The 20,606-nt window shown below is 37.1% G+C and overlaps 1 protein-coding gene across 5 annotated transcripts in view; it reads left to right on the top strand.

Moving 5' to 3' along the window:
• Nucleotides 1-20,606, top strand: part of MARK1 (microtubule affinity regulating kinase 1) — a 57,237-nt gene that overhangs the window by 16,485 nt on the left and 20,146 nt on the right. For 4 of the 5 annotated variants that reach the window (XM_058019722.1, XM_058019720.1, XM_058019721.1 and 1 more), the window contains exons 2-9: nt 6,037-6,240; nt 6,794-6,847; nt 13,116-13,164; nt 14,277-14,342; nt 15,309-15,379; nt 16,364-16,420; nt 20,129-20,365; nt 20,455-20,574. In XM_058019722.1, the coding sequence (XP_057875705.1) occupies nt 6,037-6,240; nt 6,794-6,847; nt 13,116-13,164; nt 14,277-14,342; nt 15,309-15,379; nt 16,364-16,420; nt 20,129-20,365; nt 20,455-20,574 (858 nt within the window). Of the gene's footprint in view, nt 1-6,036; nt 6,241-6,793; nt 6,848-13,115; nt 13,165-13,586; nt 13,718-14,276; nt 14,343-15,308; nt 15,380-16,363; nt 16,421-20,128; nt 20,366-20,454; nt 20,575-20,606 lie in introns of those variants that run through there. The other variant, XM_058019723.1, reaches the window with a different exon arrangement.

Below are 20,606 nucleotides of genomic sequence, written 5' to 3'. Positions count from 1 at the left end.
TTCCACCCTTCTATATGATGTTCCTGCAGCGTTTTTTAAAAAAAGGGAATGAGCATACTGTATCATGCACAAGATTAATACAGGTTGGTGTAACCACATGAAAATGAGAATTATTCCAAAGATCCTTTAGTATGAACTTCTGAAACTCCTATTAGCTGTGTCTAGTTCTGCGCTGGTAGATCATGGGATGTTTTCTTTCCTAGATTCCTTCAAGTATGGAGCTGTAAACATTGCATCCTTTGTAGCTTGAGGTGAAAAAACCAATTCTGTCTCAAAGTTGGCAAACTTATCTCTGTATGTCTCACATAGATTCACATATGTTGAGCACTTAAAAGACAAACAACAAAACGCCCAAAAAAACCACCAACAAAACTTCCATGGGGTTTAGTTACCATAGTATCAAGCACAGATTAAGATTTACTCAATGCTCAGCATAAATTCACCTGTCACCTGTGCACATGTCTGCTTTTGGGAAGGGAACACTATTTGTCTATTGGCTTTGGGGGATTTTATTTCACCTTGTGGTAGAAATGTTTTCCTGCTACCATTGAAGTTGGTTTTGTGAGATACACAATAGTAGAACTGGGAAGAAAAAGGAAGAGATGCGAAAATAAAATGAGGAAGTTATTTTGTTTATTTTGTCTCTTGGTGCTGTATAGTTTGGAGTTATTAAAGTTTTATACAATGTTTTTCAGAGTTGCAGCATCAATTAATGAAATGTTTGTGTATGATTGACTCAGGCCAGCTTTCTATAATTTTTTTTATCTTATAGCTGATAGGCTCAAGAAGATCATGCCTGGCATTTTAATGTATTTATATAAGTGATCTAAAGAGACAGATGTACATGCACATGTTTGATTGTTTTCTTCTTGCACTTTTGGAAAGTGTGCAGGAGCAGGCACAGGAGATGGGCGCATTTTGCATTTTATCACCGTTTTGTCTGATTCTTTTGTCTGCCATACTGATCTTGGTATCTGATATACAAACTGTAACTACTTCTTTCCTCACTCTGCCATTGTTGCTTTGGTTTTTCTGAGCTTAGTCCTGCATATTATCCCCCTCTTTCAGTGGGGAAGGTTGGTTGCTTTGCATTTTGGTTATTTTTTTTTTTAATAGGAGAGCTTTTATCATGCATTCACAATCTAGTATGCATTTAATTGCTGTTAAGAAACTTTAAAAATCATGTGTACATACATTCAATCTTTCAAATTGGCCGTTCCAAAGCACTTCTCCACATGTCTGAGGAGAAAAATTAGATAGTGCTCTATTAGAGCAGACGTGCTTTAGGAATTGTAGTATGGTGTGATAGATATGTGTGGCAGGAGTAAGGTGTGGTTTTGTGCAGATGTGAGGCTTACCTGGAAGGGGAGGGAATCTCCATCTTCTTCTGCCCCATCAGGTACTATAATTGTGTGCAGTTTGCATCATACCTGTACCACCTGCTTGCTCTTGATACATGATGCAGAACAAGCTCATCTGAACATCCTGATGGTTTCTACTTTGGTTCACCAAGAGCTTTCAAAAAATTGGACTCTTTCAGTTCAGTTTGATGCTTCAGCAGAAATCTTTTTTGAGGTGGCTTGCTATAAGCTCCTACGTCCTAAGGACTAGTGACAGAGGGCAACATGACAGCAGCTGGACATCCAGGACAGTATTTCACATCTTTGTTCCTTTTCCTTTCCTGGCATTGTATTTTAAGAAAAATTTAATTTTAATGTGTTTGTTTCTGGAGACTTTGTTTAATACTGACATAAACTGAATATATCAGGAGTCCTGTTATGTTGTACTAGTAAAGGAATGTTTTCCCCTACAATATACATATATTAAGAGCAAAACTGTTGCAGATCAGAGCTATTTAGAAGACTATCTTCTCAACCCTTCAGATACTCTCTGTCTGGGCTAGTTATTTGGAAAAATTTGCATATTTGAAAAATATGACAGCTGTTAAAAATGCTCGTGTGTATGGCACATGCTTGGAAATGTTAGGAGTAATGAATATAAAAATTGGCTGCAAGATACTCATGTCCCGGACAGGAGAGAAAAACTGAGTGAGAAAAGTGTGATAATTTGACTTTTGTATGTAGAACTGTATGTGAGACTTTGCTTGCATGGGCTAGTTCTACCAAGGAATTTGCTTTGTGATAAATCAAGATGGGGAAAATTCAGGACTGAGAGGCTTGTTTAATCAAGTGAGGTGTGTTTGTAGGCAGATGGATGTGTGGAAATTACCCTCTTACTATGAAGGACTATAGAGGCCTTCAGTGTTTTTGATTGAGAAAGACTTTGTGAATTGGTGACTGGAATGGTTTGGGGGAATTTTTAAGACCAAGTTGTGGGAGCACTTAATATAGGTGATGTTGTAAGTTTGATTACAGTGTATAATCCCCAAGAATACCACTCCAGTGGCTAGTAAGTGGCTAAAGGATGCTGAATATGTAAAGTAGTGAAACCTACACATTGTACCTACTTGGTAGGGTTAGTTCTTCTGCACTTTCTTAATGATGATGTGGCCATCGGGTCATCTTGCTTTGGCAAAGTTACCATGGGTAAACAAAGAAAATTACAGCTTTGAGAAGCAATGGGTCAGATTAACTCTCTTGTGGTCTTACTGCCCTTGGCTTTCTGTGAGGACCCTGGCTGAATATGCCAGAAGCAGACCTAGTATGGAGCAGTAAGTGTTAATCGAGCTCTCTTCAGTTGCAATTTAAAATTGAATGTTAGAAATACTTTTTTGGGATTCCTGAAAAGGTGCATTTTGTTTTGCATGAGTTTTCTTGTTTTAAAGTACCTGACTAATGTGCAAAATACCTAAATACTCTAATAAACTGTTTCAGCTCTAAGCTTGTTACTACCTCACCCTATTTATTTTTGTTTAAAATTGCATTTTATTTTAAGAAACATCTAATTTTGTGTTTATTTCTAGAGACTTGATTTTACACTACCATAAATTATGAATATATTGAGTCATGTTTATGGTGTACTAGTAAGGCAGTGTTTCCCACTACATTTTATATACATACATATATATATATGTGTGTGTGTGTATATATATATATAGAATCAGGGTATCTAGTGAAGTAACAGAATCTCTAATTGAAATCCTGTGTGGAAAATGCAGCTTGTTGACTGGAATTGTTTTTGGATGACAGTGAACTTGCAAGGAGAGTATTGGTTTTTACAGTCCCCTTGTTTCCAGCACCTGAAAAATTTCTCAGAATTCAGAAATTGGTCTACTGAAATGGCTTTTTAAATAGGCACATAGTAGCTGATCCATAATGAATGAATGTATTGTAACGGACCAGAAGAATCTGAAAACTATGTAGCCTACCCTTCTAGACAGTGTGGATGTTGCATACTTCTGTGAAATGCAGCTTTAGTATATTTTGGAAATAATCTCTGAGATACTGTTACTTGACCTTGATTTTAATTTTTTTTGGCGTCTTAATCTTTTGTTTCAATTTCACTGAATGTTGATTTCTAGAAGTTAAGTTTCTACTTTAAATTCCTCTTTACCTTCCAACAATAGTGAGCTGTTGCTGTGCAGAAAAGAGGCCTGTTACAATAATGATTTGTATTCTTGAATTTCATTTAGTGCTGTTCAAATTCAGAAATTGTATATATTTAGTTATGTGTGGCTCACAAACCAGGAAATTTGACCTTTATGCATGATTTCTGTCATCCTTGGGCATAGCTGGAGAGAATGGTTGGTTGACTCTGAAGAGAATCTGTTTGAGAAGGAATAATTAGGAACCATCCAGAGTGGCTTAGTTTTCTGTCACAAAAAGACCAAAATCCAGAATCATCATGACCATGAACCTTGTTACTCTTTTTTCCTCTTCAGGTTTGGTACTCTTATACTGTCATTTTGGTTAAATAATGCTTTCCCTGTTCAGTCTGCATTGAAATGATCTATTCTGTGAAGGCATCTTCTTGTTTGCCTGTGGCTTTGGTTAAGTCTATCCAACTGTTTCTTGAAGAGATCCCTTCAGGTATCTGCTGGGAGTAGTCTAATCCTGTGAAGCATATGAATGGCAATTGATGTTAGCGTTGCTAATGCTTCTGGTAGGCATTGTATTTCCTGTAGTGAAGATCTAATTTGGTGAGTAAAGAGGCTTAAAGACTTCTAAAACTTGTTTGTGTAGCACAGTGCTGTAGCCCGGGCTGGGATTCTGAGTACAGCTGAAGTATTTGTCGTTAGCACCACACACATACTGATTTTGCAGGGTGTATTTTTAGGGGAGACTTTTTTAGGGCTGTGGTTTATCACATGTGGGGCTGGTGTCCAGTGCTGAAAGAATGTTTCAAAGCCTTTTTTGCCTGGACCTGCCCTTCTGATCTTCTTCTTCAAAATGCACAAAAAGTACTTTAATGATGTGCTTCTAAAGAATAAATACTATTATTAGTGTGTTATTTCACAGCTGAATGAATTTGTCTGATATACAGAATCTAAACATGCCTGGCTTGCTTGGTTCTCCAGTAATTTGGAAAACAGTTTAGCAGTGGGAGTACAGTAGTATTTTGCAGAAGGACTCATGCGAAGAAAAGACAAACAAAATTATATTTAGGGCTGTTCTCTTGGCTATAGTGAATAATTAATAATGCTGGAGGTGATGTAAGCAGGGTTGTGCTACATTTGGGAAGAACATTCTGGTTGTGGTATTCTCCTTGTTTTTTCCGGTTGCGTTGCAGCTGTTTGCTACTTTTCCCATTTCCACTGCTGCTTATGTCCTGAAATAATCTTGCCTGGTTCAGTGGGACTGCCTGTCACCCTGAGTGTTTACAGGAGGGGATTGACTAATGCAGACTGAAGCTGGAAGTACTTCTTTAAATTCTGGTTGTAAATGAAAATAATTCCTTAAGGAATGATGGATGAGATCAGCACAGCCCAGCAGTAGGTTGGGTATTGGGAGAAGCAGTAAAACTTCAGCTACCCTCAGACTACTTTCAGCTTAAGGTCCTGGATCTAGGAACAGGCTTGTTAGTGCTCTGTACAAAGATGCCCACTTTTTAATTGAGGCAATCAGTGATGGGAAAATATTCAGGTAATATTCAGGTGTCTGTTGATGCTTTATGCTTAGCTGGGAGTAATCATGCCTTTCTGCTACAGAACTAAAAAACTGCTCTAGGAAGACATTCTTTCTACCTCCAGTATTTACCAGCTTTCAAAGTCTGTAACTTAAAAAATTAGAAGCTAAATTTTACCTGTTAAACATTTTTACCCATCTGCTACTCTTAGAAAGTATTTGAAATACTGAAACACTTAGCACTCCTTTGACATTTTTCATTACTTTGGTTTCTCCTTGGAGCAATTCCAAGCCCCATCTGTAACTTGCTCCTTATATACTTGGAAGTTAGAGTACAGAAGCAGATTTCAGTGACTAACATTTAATGTGGGATGATGTGTTGGCATGCATTAAAAATAACTTCCTTTTAGTTCTTCAGACTTTTGAGGTTTAAAATATTTTATGCAATCTCACGGAGTTTTAAAAAATGGTTATTTTTAAATAAAGATGTAGATAGTTTGATACTTGAACAAGAACTTAAAAAGATGCAAACATGTTTGGGGAATGAAGTTTACTTGAAAAAAAAAGTAATTTCATTTGACTGAAGAAAGTTAACAAAAAAAGAGTGAAACCTTGTTTCCAAATATGCCGAGGTACGAATATATTTTGCATAGTGTATTTTTGAAAGACTAAATTTGATTATAATTAGACAGATTTATCTGCAACATAGAGCTATACTGTGTGGTTTGGCATGTTTAAAGAGTCTTCAATGGATTGTAGATTACTGCCTAGGTATATCTAGTTTTGCTTTTAGAGCTGGTAAAATCTTTCTGCAGACTTTTTTATGAGACATGTATTGAACTCTGCCCAAAGGCAGCATTTTCTCCTTAGACTGCCATCCAGAGTTATCAATTATATTGTAGAAGTTAAATAAATTACTCCCCTTTACATCTTTTTATACTTGTGGTCTATTCTGTTTCAATTGTCTAAAATTCAAGTAGCTAAATTCCCAACTATTTTGTCTGCCTTGCAGCACACCTCTGTGGATGGATACACTGAACCACACATTCAGCCTATCAAGTCAAGTAGCAGACAAAACATCCCCCGATGCAGGAACTCCATAACATCCACAAATGAGGAGCATCCTCACATTGGAAATTATCGCTTACTGAAAACAATAGGAAAAGGAAATTTTGCCAAAGTGAAGCTGGCAAGGCATGTGCTTACTGGGAGAGAGGTAAGCCTTGAAAAAGACCGACAGTCTGATTTGTTTTCTTTGGCTATCTTTATAATAAGTGTTTCTTCTAGAGGATGTTTCAGCATATAGAAGTTACCTGACATGCCTGAGTTACCACCTACCCACCCACCCCCTTTTTAAAATGTACCTTCTTGGTGGAAGGATCAAAATGTTTGTTCTGCATCAAACGGTATTTTGGGGCTGGGAAGGTGTCTGTTCATCCCCAAGCATTTCTAAAACTGAAGGCAGATTTCATTGATATTAGTGATCTGTTAATAGGTAAATCTGATGTTTAGAGGGCCTGGACAAGGTAATGTTGTTCAGTCCAAATACAGACAGATGTATAAAACTAATTCCTTGGTGGCAAAGTTCCAAGCTCCTGCTGGTAAATCTTAATAGGTTTGATAATTTTGCTTGATGAAATGTGTAGAAGTGGACACACATGCATGTTTTAGAGGTGCATCTATGCTCTTGTTCACAGAGGTGCAGCATGTTTTTGTTCAAAACTTCTTCTAAGTTTAGTAATACATAGCTGTTTGGTTTTTTTCCCCAGGTTGCTGTGAAAATAATAGATAAAACCCAGCTAAATCCTACTAGCCTGCAAAAGGTAAGAATAGACCATAACATCTGAAATTCTGTAAACAGTTGAGCCATGATCCTTTATTTACTTGACAGAAATATTTGATCCCCTTATCTTGCTAAACAACATTTTTGTGTGTGACCTTGGGAGAGCGTAGTCTCTCTGCTATAATGTGCACATTCATTTGTCTGGGGGCAGTGGCTCCATGTGGTGCCTATCTGAGCTTTGTTGTTTTGCTCTTCCTTCCTCCTCTAGCTTTCCTCTTTGCCAACAGTAACATTTCTTTCCAATTAGGTATACAAACTGTTTGTCTACATGCTAAACCAAGATTTAATGCTGTAAAGGGGGGTATTCTTGGATTTTTTCTTTAATGTACTAATTGGTTTTTTTGTGGACTTAAGAGTACCAACTTCTGTTGCTTTAATGGGCTTTTCTATGTTTGTCTTCATAGTCTTTCAACTTTAATGAAATATTTGCTGAACTCAGGGGACCTGTGGCAATTACTTTTTGTGCACAGAATTGACAAAATGAGTGAATATAATCAAAACAGTGTTGTTTATGCCTGTAGATAGAAATTCAGAAGTCTTTCACAGTCATTGTGATCAAGGTTTTATCAAAACCCTGGGGATTCTAGTTTGCTTTGGATTTTTACTACTTAACTCTGTGTATGTTTTGTTGTGGCTAAAGCACAGAAATGTTGTATTGTCCTACTGGAGGATGCCCATTATAAAATTTTGGGGTATTTTTTGTTTACAAATACTAGACTGCTGTTTGTTGCTGTAGAAATGGGAGAAGGCCAGGGCTTATTGCTGTTCTTTTATCTCTGGCTGCTGCTACAATTTATTTTATTGTGTAACTTTGGTTATGGGGAGTTGTAAACAGTTTTCCTTTAATTTCTTTCTTTCTTTTGTCTCTTTTATACTTTATTTGCTTTAATGTCTCCTTTGTAGTACTTGAGTGTGAGTTCCTCTGGATTTTTTTTAAATTCAACCTGCTGTGCAGTCCATGCAGAGGCTTTGCTATTAAGTCCTATATCCTTTATTAAACAAATCTCTTTGTTAATATTTGAGCTATAGAAGAGAGACCCACAGGGGCAGTGTGTGACAGAGCACATTGTGGAAATCCTGTGCTGCTCACATAGCTTATTTCCTAGCTAGCTTGCTGTTCACACTTTAGGGCTGGGTTTGTTTCATAGTTGAGCAATGAGAAGCTAAAATATGTTAAAACTTTCTGGAAAACTAAGTGAGAAAAACTCAGCTTTGGGAGAATAGTTTTAATGTTAAGTTGTATTTCATACAAAAATACTCAATAATAATTCAATAATCTATTCCAAGTATAAATAAGACTTCCATAGCATACAAAAGATGCTGTCATGCTGCACAGATAGTACATAAAGTACTCATGCAACAGGACATAGGTGCTGTTATTTGGTTTTTTTTAGTGGGAAGCTGGCAACAAGACAAACAGTGTTAGGTACTCTTAGAAGCTGCTTGTAGTAGAACTAAGGATAGACATTTAAATTTAGTGATCTAACTGGAATTTCACTCTTCAGTAACTTGTAAATATGTTGATGCATCTTCTGCTCACACTGAAAAACTGGGTTATTTGTTGGGATCATGTTTTCATTTGTAAAATACTGATTATGGTTTTCAGAAAAAATAATTTTTGTTTTGAAGTGTTATATGTCTTTGGCTGTGACTGAGTGAATGAATACTGGTTGCCCGAAAAAGTAAACTTAAACACAATTTTTCACAGTCACTGAAGCAATTGTAAATACAAGGCAAATAAGGATGAGAGGGTGGTTCATTAGCATGGTTAAGATAATTTCTGTTAGTGTTTTAGTGGGTCATTTGTGGATTGTTAGTCAAATAATAAAATTTCTTGTTCTGTTCTATGAAATCAGTCACTCTTTTCTTTCTTTCTGCGCTGAGCCATTACATTTTGTTTGTCATTCTCTTTGTACAATTTAGTATGTCTGCAATGTGAAGTTTTATAATTTTGTCATCAGGCTTCTGCTGTACAAAGAGCTGAGTGGTTGGTTTTTTTCTTCAGGAGGCAGTGCTGGGAGTGGGAAGGAGTGATAGTAGTATTGTGTTGATAGGAACATACTTATCTAATGAAGGTCTGTAGAGGATACTGGAGTATGTTACTGGCACAAAAATACCACTCCTGAGTTTGAACCCATCTAAATTCTCATGATTGAGAGGATGGTCTCTAGAACGTCAAAGCTGATAAGTTTTGCATTTCAGCAAAACTTTCAGATCTTCAATCACCACTGATTATTATTAATCAAACAAGACAAATTTCTGGTTATTTTGGGTGTAGGGTCATTTACAAAACCATCCCCTTTCCATTCACCAAAGTCTGAAGGATACAGGGTGCAAGTCAGGTTTGCTACAGTACTTGCTACTGACCTAATTAAGTGAAATGAGTCATCATGTCTTCACATGCACCATTCTGTTTTGTAAAGAGAAATATTTGAGCACATACTTCACTTGCTGGAAGTGTTATACAAGCTGGGTCTGTAGTTAGTCACAGGTGTAAAAGCAAAGAGTGTTTCGTTTCTTCCTAGCTGCTCACCAGTGATTTCATGCCCTGTTGTATGCGCAGGGTATTCACGACAGAGTTATTTTAGTTTGTGTCATGGCCCAACATTTGATGGCTTGAGTTAGCTGACGTTGTGAATTTTTAATTTTGCTTTCTTGTCCATGCAATGTGATAGCTTATGTTAATGTCTTAATTTACACTGTATTTCTTGCTCCAGGACCTCTATGTTTTTAAACAGAAATCCTATGTTGAATTAAGGGTCCTGCCTTTCTACTTTGTTTTCAGTTTGTTCAGTATATGCTTACCACAGTACTTAGTGAGCATCTGTTTAGAGCAGAGCTGGCTTTATTGACTTGCGATCTTGATAGTAACTTACTGTACTGACTTAGCTCTTTCCACTGTCACTGTTGTAATTTGTTTCCATATGTAAGTATTTGGGTTTTGTCATAACACAAGTTTGTATCAAAATAGCTGGTCTGTTTTTCATGTCTGCTACATTGAAAATTTTGTCTTCTACTGGCTTCACCAGGGGTGTTTCTGAAACGGCATTCTGTTGCTCTTCTGCAAACTGCTAGTAGAGCAGAAGGTGCCCTTTTTTTTCCATTAATAGGTTTAATTAGGAAATGGTTATTTCAGATATAACCCTTCTAGGGGTCAGCAAGCTTTTATTCTTTAAACATGTTTGGAGCCTCTAATTTAAGTTCCTTCTGTTGCTGAGAAAAGCAGAACAGAAGTAATGTGGAAGATTTGGAACAATTTCAATGTGTTACCTATTGAGAGTCGCGCTCCTTTTGCCACATCCTTTCTCAGTAACAGTTTAGAAAGTTGAGAAGCTTTCAAGCATGTTTCTCAAAGAAGGCAGAGCCTTGGTTAACTGAATATTTTCAGTTTGTAGTAACTTTACAAAGTAAATCTTGAACATAGGTATCAATCTGACAGCAAGTAGAAATGTTTTTAATGGTGTGGCAGGTCTTTGCTTTCTGCAGTTTGTGGCTTGAAAAATTAAGCTGGAAATATGGGAAACAATTTTTCAAGTGTTGTTGCTTTTTCCTAACTATAAATTTTAGAAACCGAGTACAGTGCTGGCTATGTCTTTTTATAAGTGAAGCTTTTGAGGCTGAAGCACCTTTCCAACAAGGAGATGCTTGTTCAAGAGCTTTTTTTGAATGGTAGCGTTTTTTAAGAATGAAGAGTGGTCCTATGAATATGTTGTGCGGTGATGAGAGATGAGTCAGGGAGATAAGTCACTTACACCTTCTGAGAGAGGAGGACACTGCTGCTCAGGAAAATACAGGTGTGTCTGAATTCTGAAAAAGCTATTTTTCATCAGTAAAATAGATCATAATCCTGCAGCAGATTGCCTTGTCTTCAGAGAAGAAACATCACTGTTCTGTCCCGATTTTTGCAAGTTTAACCAACTTGGCTTTGTAGGAAATAATTGTGCTCTTTTTGCTTAAATACCTCTATATGCCAAGAGGTATATCCTGAGCGTTATTGAGGGGTGTAGTGGCTATTGTTCAGAGATGTTTGTATTTGTAAATACATGGTTATTGGCATTGTAGGTGTTAATGACCAGTGTGCTTCTGCATGGGGAAAGTGTGGGGGAGGAGATTAATGTCAAAGTAATGCTTCATGGAATGCAGAGTTGCAATATAAAATCATGTCCTTGAATACTGTTAAGGCTTTTATTCAGAAATATTTGTGGAACAAAATTTCTTTTCGCTGTAAAATCAATTTGAATCTTGAACCAATTAGAGTCTTAAACCAATTAGTAAACTTCTAAATCCTCTGAGAATATTGAATAAAATAATGCGTGTCATTTTTTTTTCAATTCCCATGTACTTTACATTCAATATAAAAATGTGAAGGTTGAAATTATTTTCCATAGAAGTCTCGTTTTAATCCAGTTTATGAAGGCTCGCTGCTGTACCTCTTTTACCAGCATTAAATTATGATATATACCTCATAGACCAGTCTTAAGTTATGAAATGTCTTTCCAGTCTTTAGGAGAGAAACTGATTTTCCACATCCCTGCTTAGAAGCTCTACTGATGCTGTACCATCCCTTGGATTAGATTTGTTAGCTTCTGACTAGTTTATTTTGATTTAGCTGAGAAATTTATTCTTGTGCGACAAGTTCCAGTACTTAAAAAAACAACAAATTCACAGTGAACATCCTGGTGTGGTGTTTTTCCTTAACAATGGCTGATTTTATGAGGAAAACAAATTTGCTGAAGTTAATTCTGGTGCATGATATTACATACCCTTGTTTTATGTTTTGGATGTAAGCAAACCATGTCTGTTCATATTTGCTCAGAGAAATGCTTTTGTAGTCTTTGCTTCCCTCTGAAATTGTCTTAATGGCTGTTATAAGGCAAATGCATAGTAACTAGCGTGAAATACTCGAATAATGCAAGTATACATCTGTAATGTTATTACTTGTGCTGTAGCAAAAGTACATGATCAAAAGCTGAGAGTCAATAGGATGTTGCTCTGTAGTCTTAACTTGTAGAATAAATGCAGAATTTTAGAAACATAAAATACGCTGAAGTGCTACTCTTTAGGGAGCTGTTCAGTCTCTGCCTTGCATCACTGAACCCTTTTGCAGTGGTTGCATCTGATCAAATGGGACTCATTTTGAAAATGGAGAGAGTGAGATGTCTCTGCAGCATGAGAGAAGCAAAACAGCAGCAACACACTTAATGTGTTGAGCCCAGTTTCTCTCTAAGGAGGACTATAAAATGTTTCCAAAATGTCTAAGCATTACACTGAAGAGTGAGCATTTCTTAATTTATTTCAGCATCCTGAGTTAGCCCAATAAGGGACCAAAGAGTGTGCAGCACATTAAATAGGGGCTATGCTGTTGAATTAAACAGTGCAAACCTATCAGTACTGCCAACTTCAAGTACATGGCACCAAACTACATAGGCATTTTTTATTTCTTTTATTTGCCTTCTTTCTTTTGAACTCCTTGGTTAATCTTGATGCACCTCTAATTAATAAAGCCATGAATGGTAGAAATTTAAGACCAATAACCTCTTGTTTCTGTTTTAAAAAAATGGTTTGAAGTGTATAAACTAAGGGCTTTAAGTTTGTCCAGTTGTTTATAATTATGTGTTTCAGTGTCATACAGCAGACTTTCAGCAATGATAAATCTTCAGGACTTGCGGGGGGGGAGAGAGGGGGCATCACTGCTGCTTGTGACCAGTGTAAAATTTGGTAGTTGTGAGGAAAGCAAACTTGCCTGCTTCACCTCTGTGGATCAGCAGGACTTGGAGGATGTCAGAATTCCTGGTAGCTTATTCCATGTGAACATCTGTATGTGACTTCTATCTAGAGCTGCACCTTGTACTTGCACCTATGGTTTCGATGTGTTCAGGGTAGTTGGCTGAGCTTGCCAGTCGCCAAAGAAATCAGAGAAAGAGAGTGTGACTACTTGTGTGAATAATCTGTGGGGTTTGGTCAATGTGGAACTTCAGAAAGAGCTGTGCAACTTAGTGTGTCTTTTTGCATAATGCTTAAAAATTAGCTTTGCTTTGATATGTAGATATTTGAGGTCGTTATATTTATTTTAATGCATAAGATGTAGATTATATTTTCTGGAGTTCACTGCACTATATTTGTCTGTGTTTTATGTTAATGCTACTTTCTATGGCCTTTTCTGACTTCTTGCCATTTAAAATTGCATATCTTGTGTAATTTTTCCCTAATAAGCACATTCTAAGGAAATTGTCCTGCTTCCTTGACAGTTGTTTCGAGAAGTACGAATAATGAAGATTCTGAATCATCCCAATATTGGTAGGAGCCCTGCATTTCTGCTGCCTTTTTTTCTATTATACTTGTTTACATTTTACTCTATTTGGCTGTATTTGAATGTACTTCTGTTAAACTTTTTCTGGAGCTAATACGGACAGTAAGCATCTAGTAAATGCTTCATTGTCTCCCTTCTTTTATTGACTCTGCTTGCATCAAGAATTTTGCTCAGAGAGGTAAACTGCTCAGTCCAGGAAAGCCTTACACAGAGTAGATGTGAGCTCTCCAATCTATCAAGTACCCCAATTCCCCTCTTCTATTGAAATTATTATTGAGACCCAAAAGCATGAGTTTCTTAGGTGAGAGTAGCAGAACTCCATTAGTTCAGTCTAGGAAAGACTCCTGCTGACTGATATTTCCAGAAAATTAGAATTACCAAGTATGTAATTTTCCCTTTCTGCTTTAGTTCTTTCACCTACCCCACAGCTTCAGGGCCCTACTTTGTGATGACAATTCTTCTGGCTGAGGAGGGCTGGACAGTCTTGTTCCAGAGACAGTTAATGGTCTTGAATTGGCCAGAGGGCTTGTTGCATACAAGGTATGGATGAGGTGTACAAGTTATTACATGCTAGGCACTCCCTTCTCATCCCTTAAATTGTTTGTTGCTTTTCAGCATTCATAGCTTCTGCCGTTTTTTCTTTTCTTGGGGGTGGTGGTGGGGGTGTGTTTGTTTTAAATGAGTGGTTATATTGCAATCTGAGGAAAGTCAAACTTAACATTTCTGGTATCCACTTGGTTTTTAGTTGGTCAGAATTTTGGATTTCTGAGTGTGAGCAGTTTGTTAGCAAAACAGGGGAGGTTTGTATGATCTTAAATGAAGTCTGTGTCAAGTGAAACTAATTTCAGCATGAACTCGTTTGTACGCATAAACTTCTGAGAAAATTGTGAATTAATATGCTTTATTATCAACTGTGATTTAGAAATTAATTTTTGGTCTTTTTCCCTCTCAAAAGAATGCTTACCTAAAGGATATAAAGTTTCTGTATGATTTAGTGTTATCACTGGCCATAAATTATACTCATTCCATGAGTATAATTATTTGTTTGTGCTGTGCTTTTACTCCTGGCTGCAATCTCTCTCATTCATTTTTCTTGCAGTAAAATTATTTGAAGTTATTGAGACTGAAAAGACGTTGTATTTGGTAATGGAATATGCCAGTGGGGGTAAGTAGATTCTGAAATGTGCGTTAAGGATAAACTGAAATGCAAGTTGCATGCCTAGAAACGCTTTAAGGATTTAATGGGTTATTTCAATCTGGCCTTCAAAGCAGTCCCAGCAGAGCTCTCAGGGCAGGATTTCTTGATTCTGTTAAGCAACCTCTTAGGTTTGTGCTCAAGGGTAGTTCTCATTCTGAGGCTCTTGCTGCAGTATCAGGAGATAATCTGGCACAGATTCTGGCAAAAACTCTCCACTCGTATTTATCAGCTATATTTAGGCAAGCACTGGTGCCTCATTTTATCTTGCAAATGTGTGCCAGAGCTCTTGAAGAGGCAGATCCGGGGATGGGAATCAGTAACACAGGAAGGGGAACCAGCAGGCTCAGAGTGAGAGGGGTAATGAGTGCCTGCTTGAGAAGCTGCTTAGCATCTGAATGGGAAATGTTTGAATGTAGGAAGAGAATCCAGCACAGTGCCAGTGACCAGCTAAGAAAGGCTGCTGTGAGACAGTGCAAAGATGAGGATCTGAAAGGCATTTGAGCAGCTTTATTAGTAAAAGAATGAGAGGGAATAAACAGAAATCATATAAATAGCATTAAGTGATGCCACTAGAGATGTTCAAAACAAATCTGGTGCATAAGTTGCCTAATTCCCAATGTGTCTTACTCATGATGTGACTGTTTTTCATGATTGATTGTTTGTTTCACAGTGATTAAGTAAATTTATGTTAAAAATTGAAGAAGTCCTAGTATGAAGGGTTCCTTCTTACTACTTAGTTTTTACTTCTTAGTTATTATTTGTCTGAATGAAATCCAATACAAAAAGTCAGAATGATTTTTTCTTGGTTGCGTCTATTTGCTTTCCCCTCAAGAAGGGGAGCACCATGGAGTGTGTGTTATTTTCAAGCATGTTTTGATTATGTGTGATAGTAAAAAAAAATTAATACTGATGTTTTGTCCTTGTCATGCTCAGGAGAAGTGTTTGACTACCTAGTTGCACATGGAAGAATGAAAGAGAAAGAGGCTCGTTCAAAATTCAGGCAGGTATGAAATTAGTGTGTCCATTCTTTTTTGTTGTTTCTTTTTATGTTGCTTTCAGATAGACATGAGTGTGAGCAAACTTCTTTTACTTAACAAAAAATTTTTTTATAATGTTTATTAAAGCTGCAGTGGAAAAAAATCCCAGAAGAGAAAAATATCTGCCTCTTATATACTGTCTAAAGATAGTAAAATTGTTTTACATTTTCTTTTAGTCAGTTTTCCTAAGAGTCACTTTTTTTTTGTGACTCATTTGAGGTTTAAATCCTTTTCTGAATATTTTAGAATTTTACAGCTGTTCTATCTAGAGATGTTGATACGATGACAGGTACTGCTGTGTAATGTGACTGTTTCGTATGAAGGCTATTCTGTAATAGGCTTTTATATTCTTATTACAGACTTTCTCATCTTAATCCTTTTCTTACTCTGGTTTTAGTGATTGTTTTGGAAAAGCTTTAATCAGATAAATATATCAAGTTTGGTGTTTTTCAGAATTAAGTTACATAATTAACATTTAAAGAAACTGCTCTTAACTTTCTATTTCTGACTTGGGTTTTGTTGTATATGTGAAAGACATGAAAATGTCAAATGAATTGTTCTGCTAGGGATGAATTGCAAAGATACACAGTTGATATTTTAGAAGATAAATTCTGAGCTGATGTATCTGGCTACTGTCTTGAAGGGTGGATTAATTTCCTTTCAATAGTTATTGCCATTGGGTGATTTGCATTTTAAAAATATTGTTCTCCAGTTATCTTGAATAGTATGTATAAAACTTTTTAGTATGAAAATGAGCTGCTTATAGGGACTTTCTGGTTTTACTATCTAAGCCTTAATGAAAGAAACTTAGATGATTATTTTTTAAGATAAACACTTTATTCATTTCTTACGTTCTAATGAATCATATCAGGAAGCAAAATTACTAAATTATATGCAAAAACGTAAGTGAAGTTGAAATAAAATATTTCACTGATCATCTTGGTGTTTCAGATTGTATCTGCTGTACAGTATTGTCATCAAAAATGCATAGTTCATCGTGATCTTAAGGTAGGTTGTTACTTCTTTTATTTTTGCTGCCTATTATACAGACTTAATTTCATTCTATGTATTAGTCCTTGCCACTGCCTATGAATGCCTCAAACATGTGAATGAAGGAACTCTATCACTTGTATTTCATTCTCAATTTCCTGAAGCGCAAAAATAATGTAGCTTGCCTCTTGGAACAGGGAAGAGACAAGAATAGAACATGTGTTACTTTCATTCCAGTTTTGGCTTTAAGAAAAAGACATACTCTCCAGAGAATTATACCTGCTGTGATGCTGGTATCTACACAGTGAAGCTGCAGAAGATCAATTGATACCAGCCATCACTACTTATTTAAAATATTTCCAGTTAAGTTGTATTGCAAGGATATATAAAACACTCTTTCCTCAGTGATTTATAAGAAATACATTAAGTTCTTAATCTCTTTGAGCTTCTGGTGTGTATTCTAGTGTTTAATTTGGACAGGAAAATCAATTAAAGGTAAACAGAAATTAGTTGTGGGGGGTTTTTTTATATATGTTTTTATTTATGTATCTGTGTAAGCCACCAGATCATATGAAGAGTTAAGCAAATTCAGGTACAACCTAAGCCTTGCCTGAAGTTGTCTTCATGTCAAGTTTAGGTATCATGAGACTTGGACATCATCCTCACCCACTTAAAAGCTGTTTTGTGCTATTGCTTTGATGTCTTTGAAAATTTACAAAGAAAACACTGGTGTTGATTCTTTCTTACTAATGTATCTGGATACTTGTGAAAAGCTGAGGTTGAAAAATTCCTAAGGGTTTTTCTTCACCAGTATCTTTTGTCTTATTTTATAATGCACTGCAGCACACTTTCAACCTCATTTCTACAAATCTGTTCCCTGATACCTGCAAATCTCCCAGCTCCTGCATGTGCACATGAGGATGGATAACAAATACATCCATTTCTGCTGAGTTGTCCCTGCCCCAGGAGTGTTGGCATCTGATGGTGGGGGTGCCTGCCCAGCACTCTGAAGTCGGAGTGCAAGGAAGAAAAAAAGAATTGGATCTTGCCGAAATCTTGATTAAAAAAAATTCCTCTGTATCTTGCCTGATGGTTTGGAGCCTGTCAATGTTTTGTCAAGCTCCCTGGAGATTACTGCAGCCACTTCCATTGAGCTTTGCAGAAGGGACCTCTTGGGCAGCCAGGACAAGCCCTTCCCTAGTTCTCTAGGTTGGCTGGGAGTAGGGAGCCAGCCATTTCCTTGTGCTTATCTAGCTCTGGCTCCCTCAGCCCAGCTGTGTGACTGAATCTTGCCTCATTAACCCCTGCAGTTACTCAGCATCCCATGTCTTGCTCTTTCTCCCAGAGCCCCTTAGAGCCTCCACCTCTCTTCCATTTCTTAGTTCCATAGCACACACAGCTCACAGGCCGTGCTCTCAAGCCTATGCTAAACAGCTTTACAGTATTCACACAGGAACTACCTGCAACAAGGAGTCTGCTGCTGATCTCTTTCCTATTTGCAAGGCAGCCAGGCAGGCTCCAAAATAACTTTTATTATATTTTTTTCTCTGTCTTCTCTTGGCTGGACTTACGCTAGACTCATTTGAAAAGTTCAGAGTAAAGTGTGATTGAGAGCCAGTCAGCCTAGCTGATGAAAAATATATTTTCCAGAGGAAAAAAGGCTAAATGTGTGGCTTTGAGGTGTTTCTGCTTCATCTCTTCTTTCCAAGTGATATGACATCTCTGTCTCATTTAAAACTCTTCTCATGGAGCTGCGGAGAAGTAAAAGCAACTTTAAAGTGGTGTCTGCCTTCTCATCTGCTTCTGTTGACTCTCTAGGATATTAGCACGTTGAGCAATTGATATTGCAGCACAACAAGACAGAGATCTTGCACCACTTTGGATATTTTTGATAAGACTTTTTGGTTTTAATAACTGGGTAAACTCTATTATTTACAAGTTTTTTCAGACTAAACTGGAGAGATGTGGAAGAAAATGTGTGAGTTTGTCCAGGCTATTCTGGTTGAAAAATTGTCTCCTTTTTACTTTGTAATTATAAACAATTTGTTTTGAGAGGGCTGTAACCAATTCCAGTTTTGCTCATTCTATGATGTACAGAACTTACCTTTTCAGGTCCTAGTTTTTGCTCTGAACATGTAATCAAAAAGAGCATCGTCTTTCTATTTGGCATATTAAAAAGATCTTTTGGTGTTTTTGTTTGAAGTAAGGAACCTGTAAGCGTGGGGCACTTGGGTAGCAGAGTACTGTTGAACTAGGAGGACAATTGTAATCACAGAGCAGCTGCACTGACAGTACTGTTTTCACCACAAGGAAAATGAAGTCTTTGTGAAGTAGCGTAGAAAGCTGTCAGCTCTGGAAAACAGCTCTGTGAGTCTGTCTGCTGGAACCAGCTGGGATTACATGTCATGAATTGGAAAAATAAAATATTTTCCAGGATAGAGTTTGTAAAAATGGGCTGTATTTTACTCCTGATAAAGGCTAAATTCTGTTGTGCAGCTATTGGCTTGATATACTGGTAGTTAATAGTCTGCTGTTCTGTTCACAGAGTGTAAGTGAAATTATTAGAAATAAGCTCAAACAAACCCAGACAAAATCATGTTTACCCTTTAAATCAAATCCGCTGACAATTAGATTGCTGCTTCTCTGATTGTGAGCCAAAACATTTTTGTATTTTCTGGGCTCAGTTCTGAGCACAGCATCTGATGAGAGATGTCTCTTTGCTGTGTAGCTATTGTTTGGCAATAAGGTGAACCCTCTAGTCTTGTTAACATCTGGCCTCCTGTTGAAAAAGTATGATTTGTGCTCTGCTTGGTGCTGTCTTGTGTTGCTGGCACACAGATCAGGAGCTGACACCCACTTAGATAAATAAACATTACCCGGTTCTGCTGCACTCCTTGCACAGCAGTCTTGCATTTTGAAATCAGTATATTCCCCCAATAATGTATTAGTATTTCTGTAACTTCACCCTTTTAGTCTTTTTACCTACCTGTGATGCTAAATATAAGATACTGTTTACTAACTCTGCAGGTACCTGTACACTTGCATCTATGTATGTATGGTGCATTGCATTCACGATTGCTGCACAGGCATTAATCTTAGATGTATGGAATATGTTCTGTGTGAAAAGAATTAAATACTTGAGTCCTGACACCCTGGTGTGGCTGTTGCTGAAGCAAGCACTAATAATAAGAGGGAGAGGATTTTTTTGTACAGAATGCTAAAGTACAGCGTGTAGCTTGAAGTGTTTCATCTTACAAGCAGAAGGTATCTTTTTCTCAAGTCTTAAATTCCTTCTAACATTTACTCTGCCATAATGGTAGATGATGTCTAGGACTCGGTTTACTCTCCTTGGCATCAGAAATTGGCATGAACCTGTCAAAAGCTTCAGCTGCTATTCTGAGATGTCTAGATACTTCACTGTAAAGCTGAACTAAGTTATTTCTTCCAGAAAATAAAATGTTCATAGTTGATTGACCAGCTGACCTTTAATTTTGTTTAGCTGCTTTTAATAGTTATATTTTCTTGAGTAAACATTCCTGATTTTCAGTCTTTGTAACATGTATGGGGCATTAGTTTCTTTTATTCTGCAAGAAAGAGGCAGATGGTGAACTGTTTTAGAAAAAACATTTTTGTATTTATTGATAAATTATATATTGCACTATATATATATATATTTACTTAATCTGATATAAAAATTGTCCTCTTCCTCTTTTATTTTCCTCTTAGGCAGAAAACCTTCTACTTGATTCAGATATGAACATTAAAATTGCAGACTTTGGGTTTAGTAACGAGTTCACAGTTGGTAATAAACTGGACACGTTTTGTGGCAGCCCGCCTTACGCCGCTCCTGAACTTTTCCAAGGAAAGAAATACGATGGCCCTGAAGTGGATGTGTGGAGCCTTGGGGTGATTTTGTACACACTAGTGAGCGGATCACTGCCATTTGATGGTCAGAATCTAAAGGTACAGTTACAGTATGAATGCTTGGCTTGTGCTGGCTTTAAATTTTCTGTGTCATTAGGAGCTCATCTTTAAAAACTCTGATTTTACAGGAACTGAGGGAGCGCGTGCTGAGGGGGAAGTACCGCATTCCATTCTATATGTCCACAGACTGTGAAAATCTACTGAAGAAGCTACTAGTACTGAATCCAATAAAACGAGGCAGCTTGGAAGTAAGTAATTTTGTCTTGGAAAAAGGGGACTC

The sequence above is a fragment of the Melospiza georgiana genome, chromosome 3 (genome assembly GCF_028018845.1).
Source record: "Melospiza georgiana isolate bMelGeo1 chromosome 3, bMelGeo1.pri, whole genome shotgun sequence".
In the NCBI taxonomy this organism is placed as follows: Eukaryota; Metazoa; Chordata; class Aves; order Passeriformes; family Passerellidae; genus Melospiza; species Melospiza georgiana.
The sequence above is the reverse complement of the archived record's forward strand: the minus strand, read 5'-3'. Positions and strand labels throughout refer to the sequence as shown.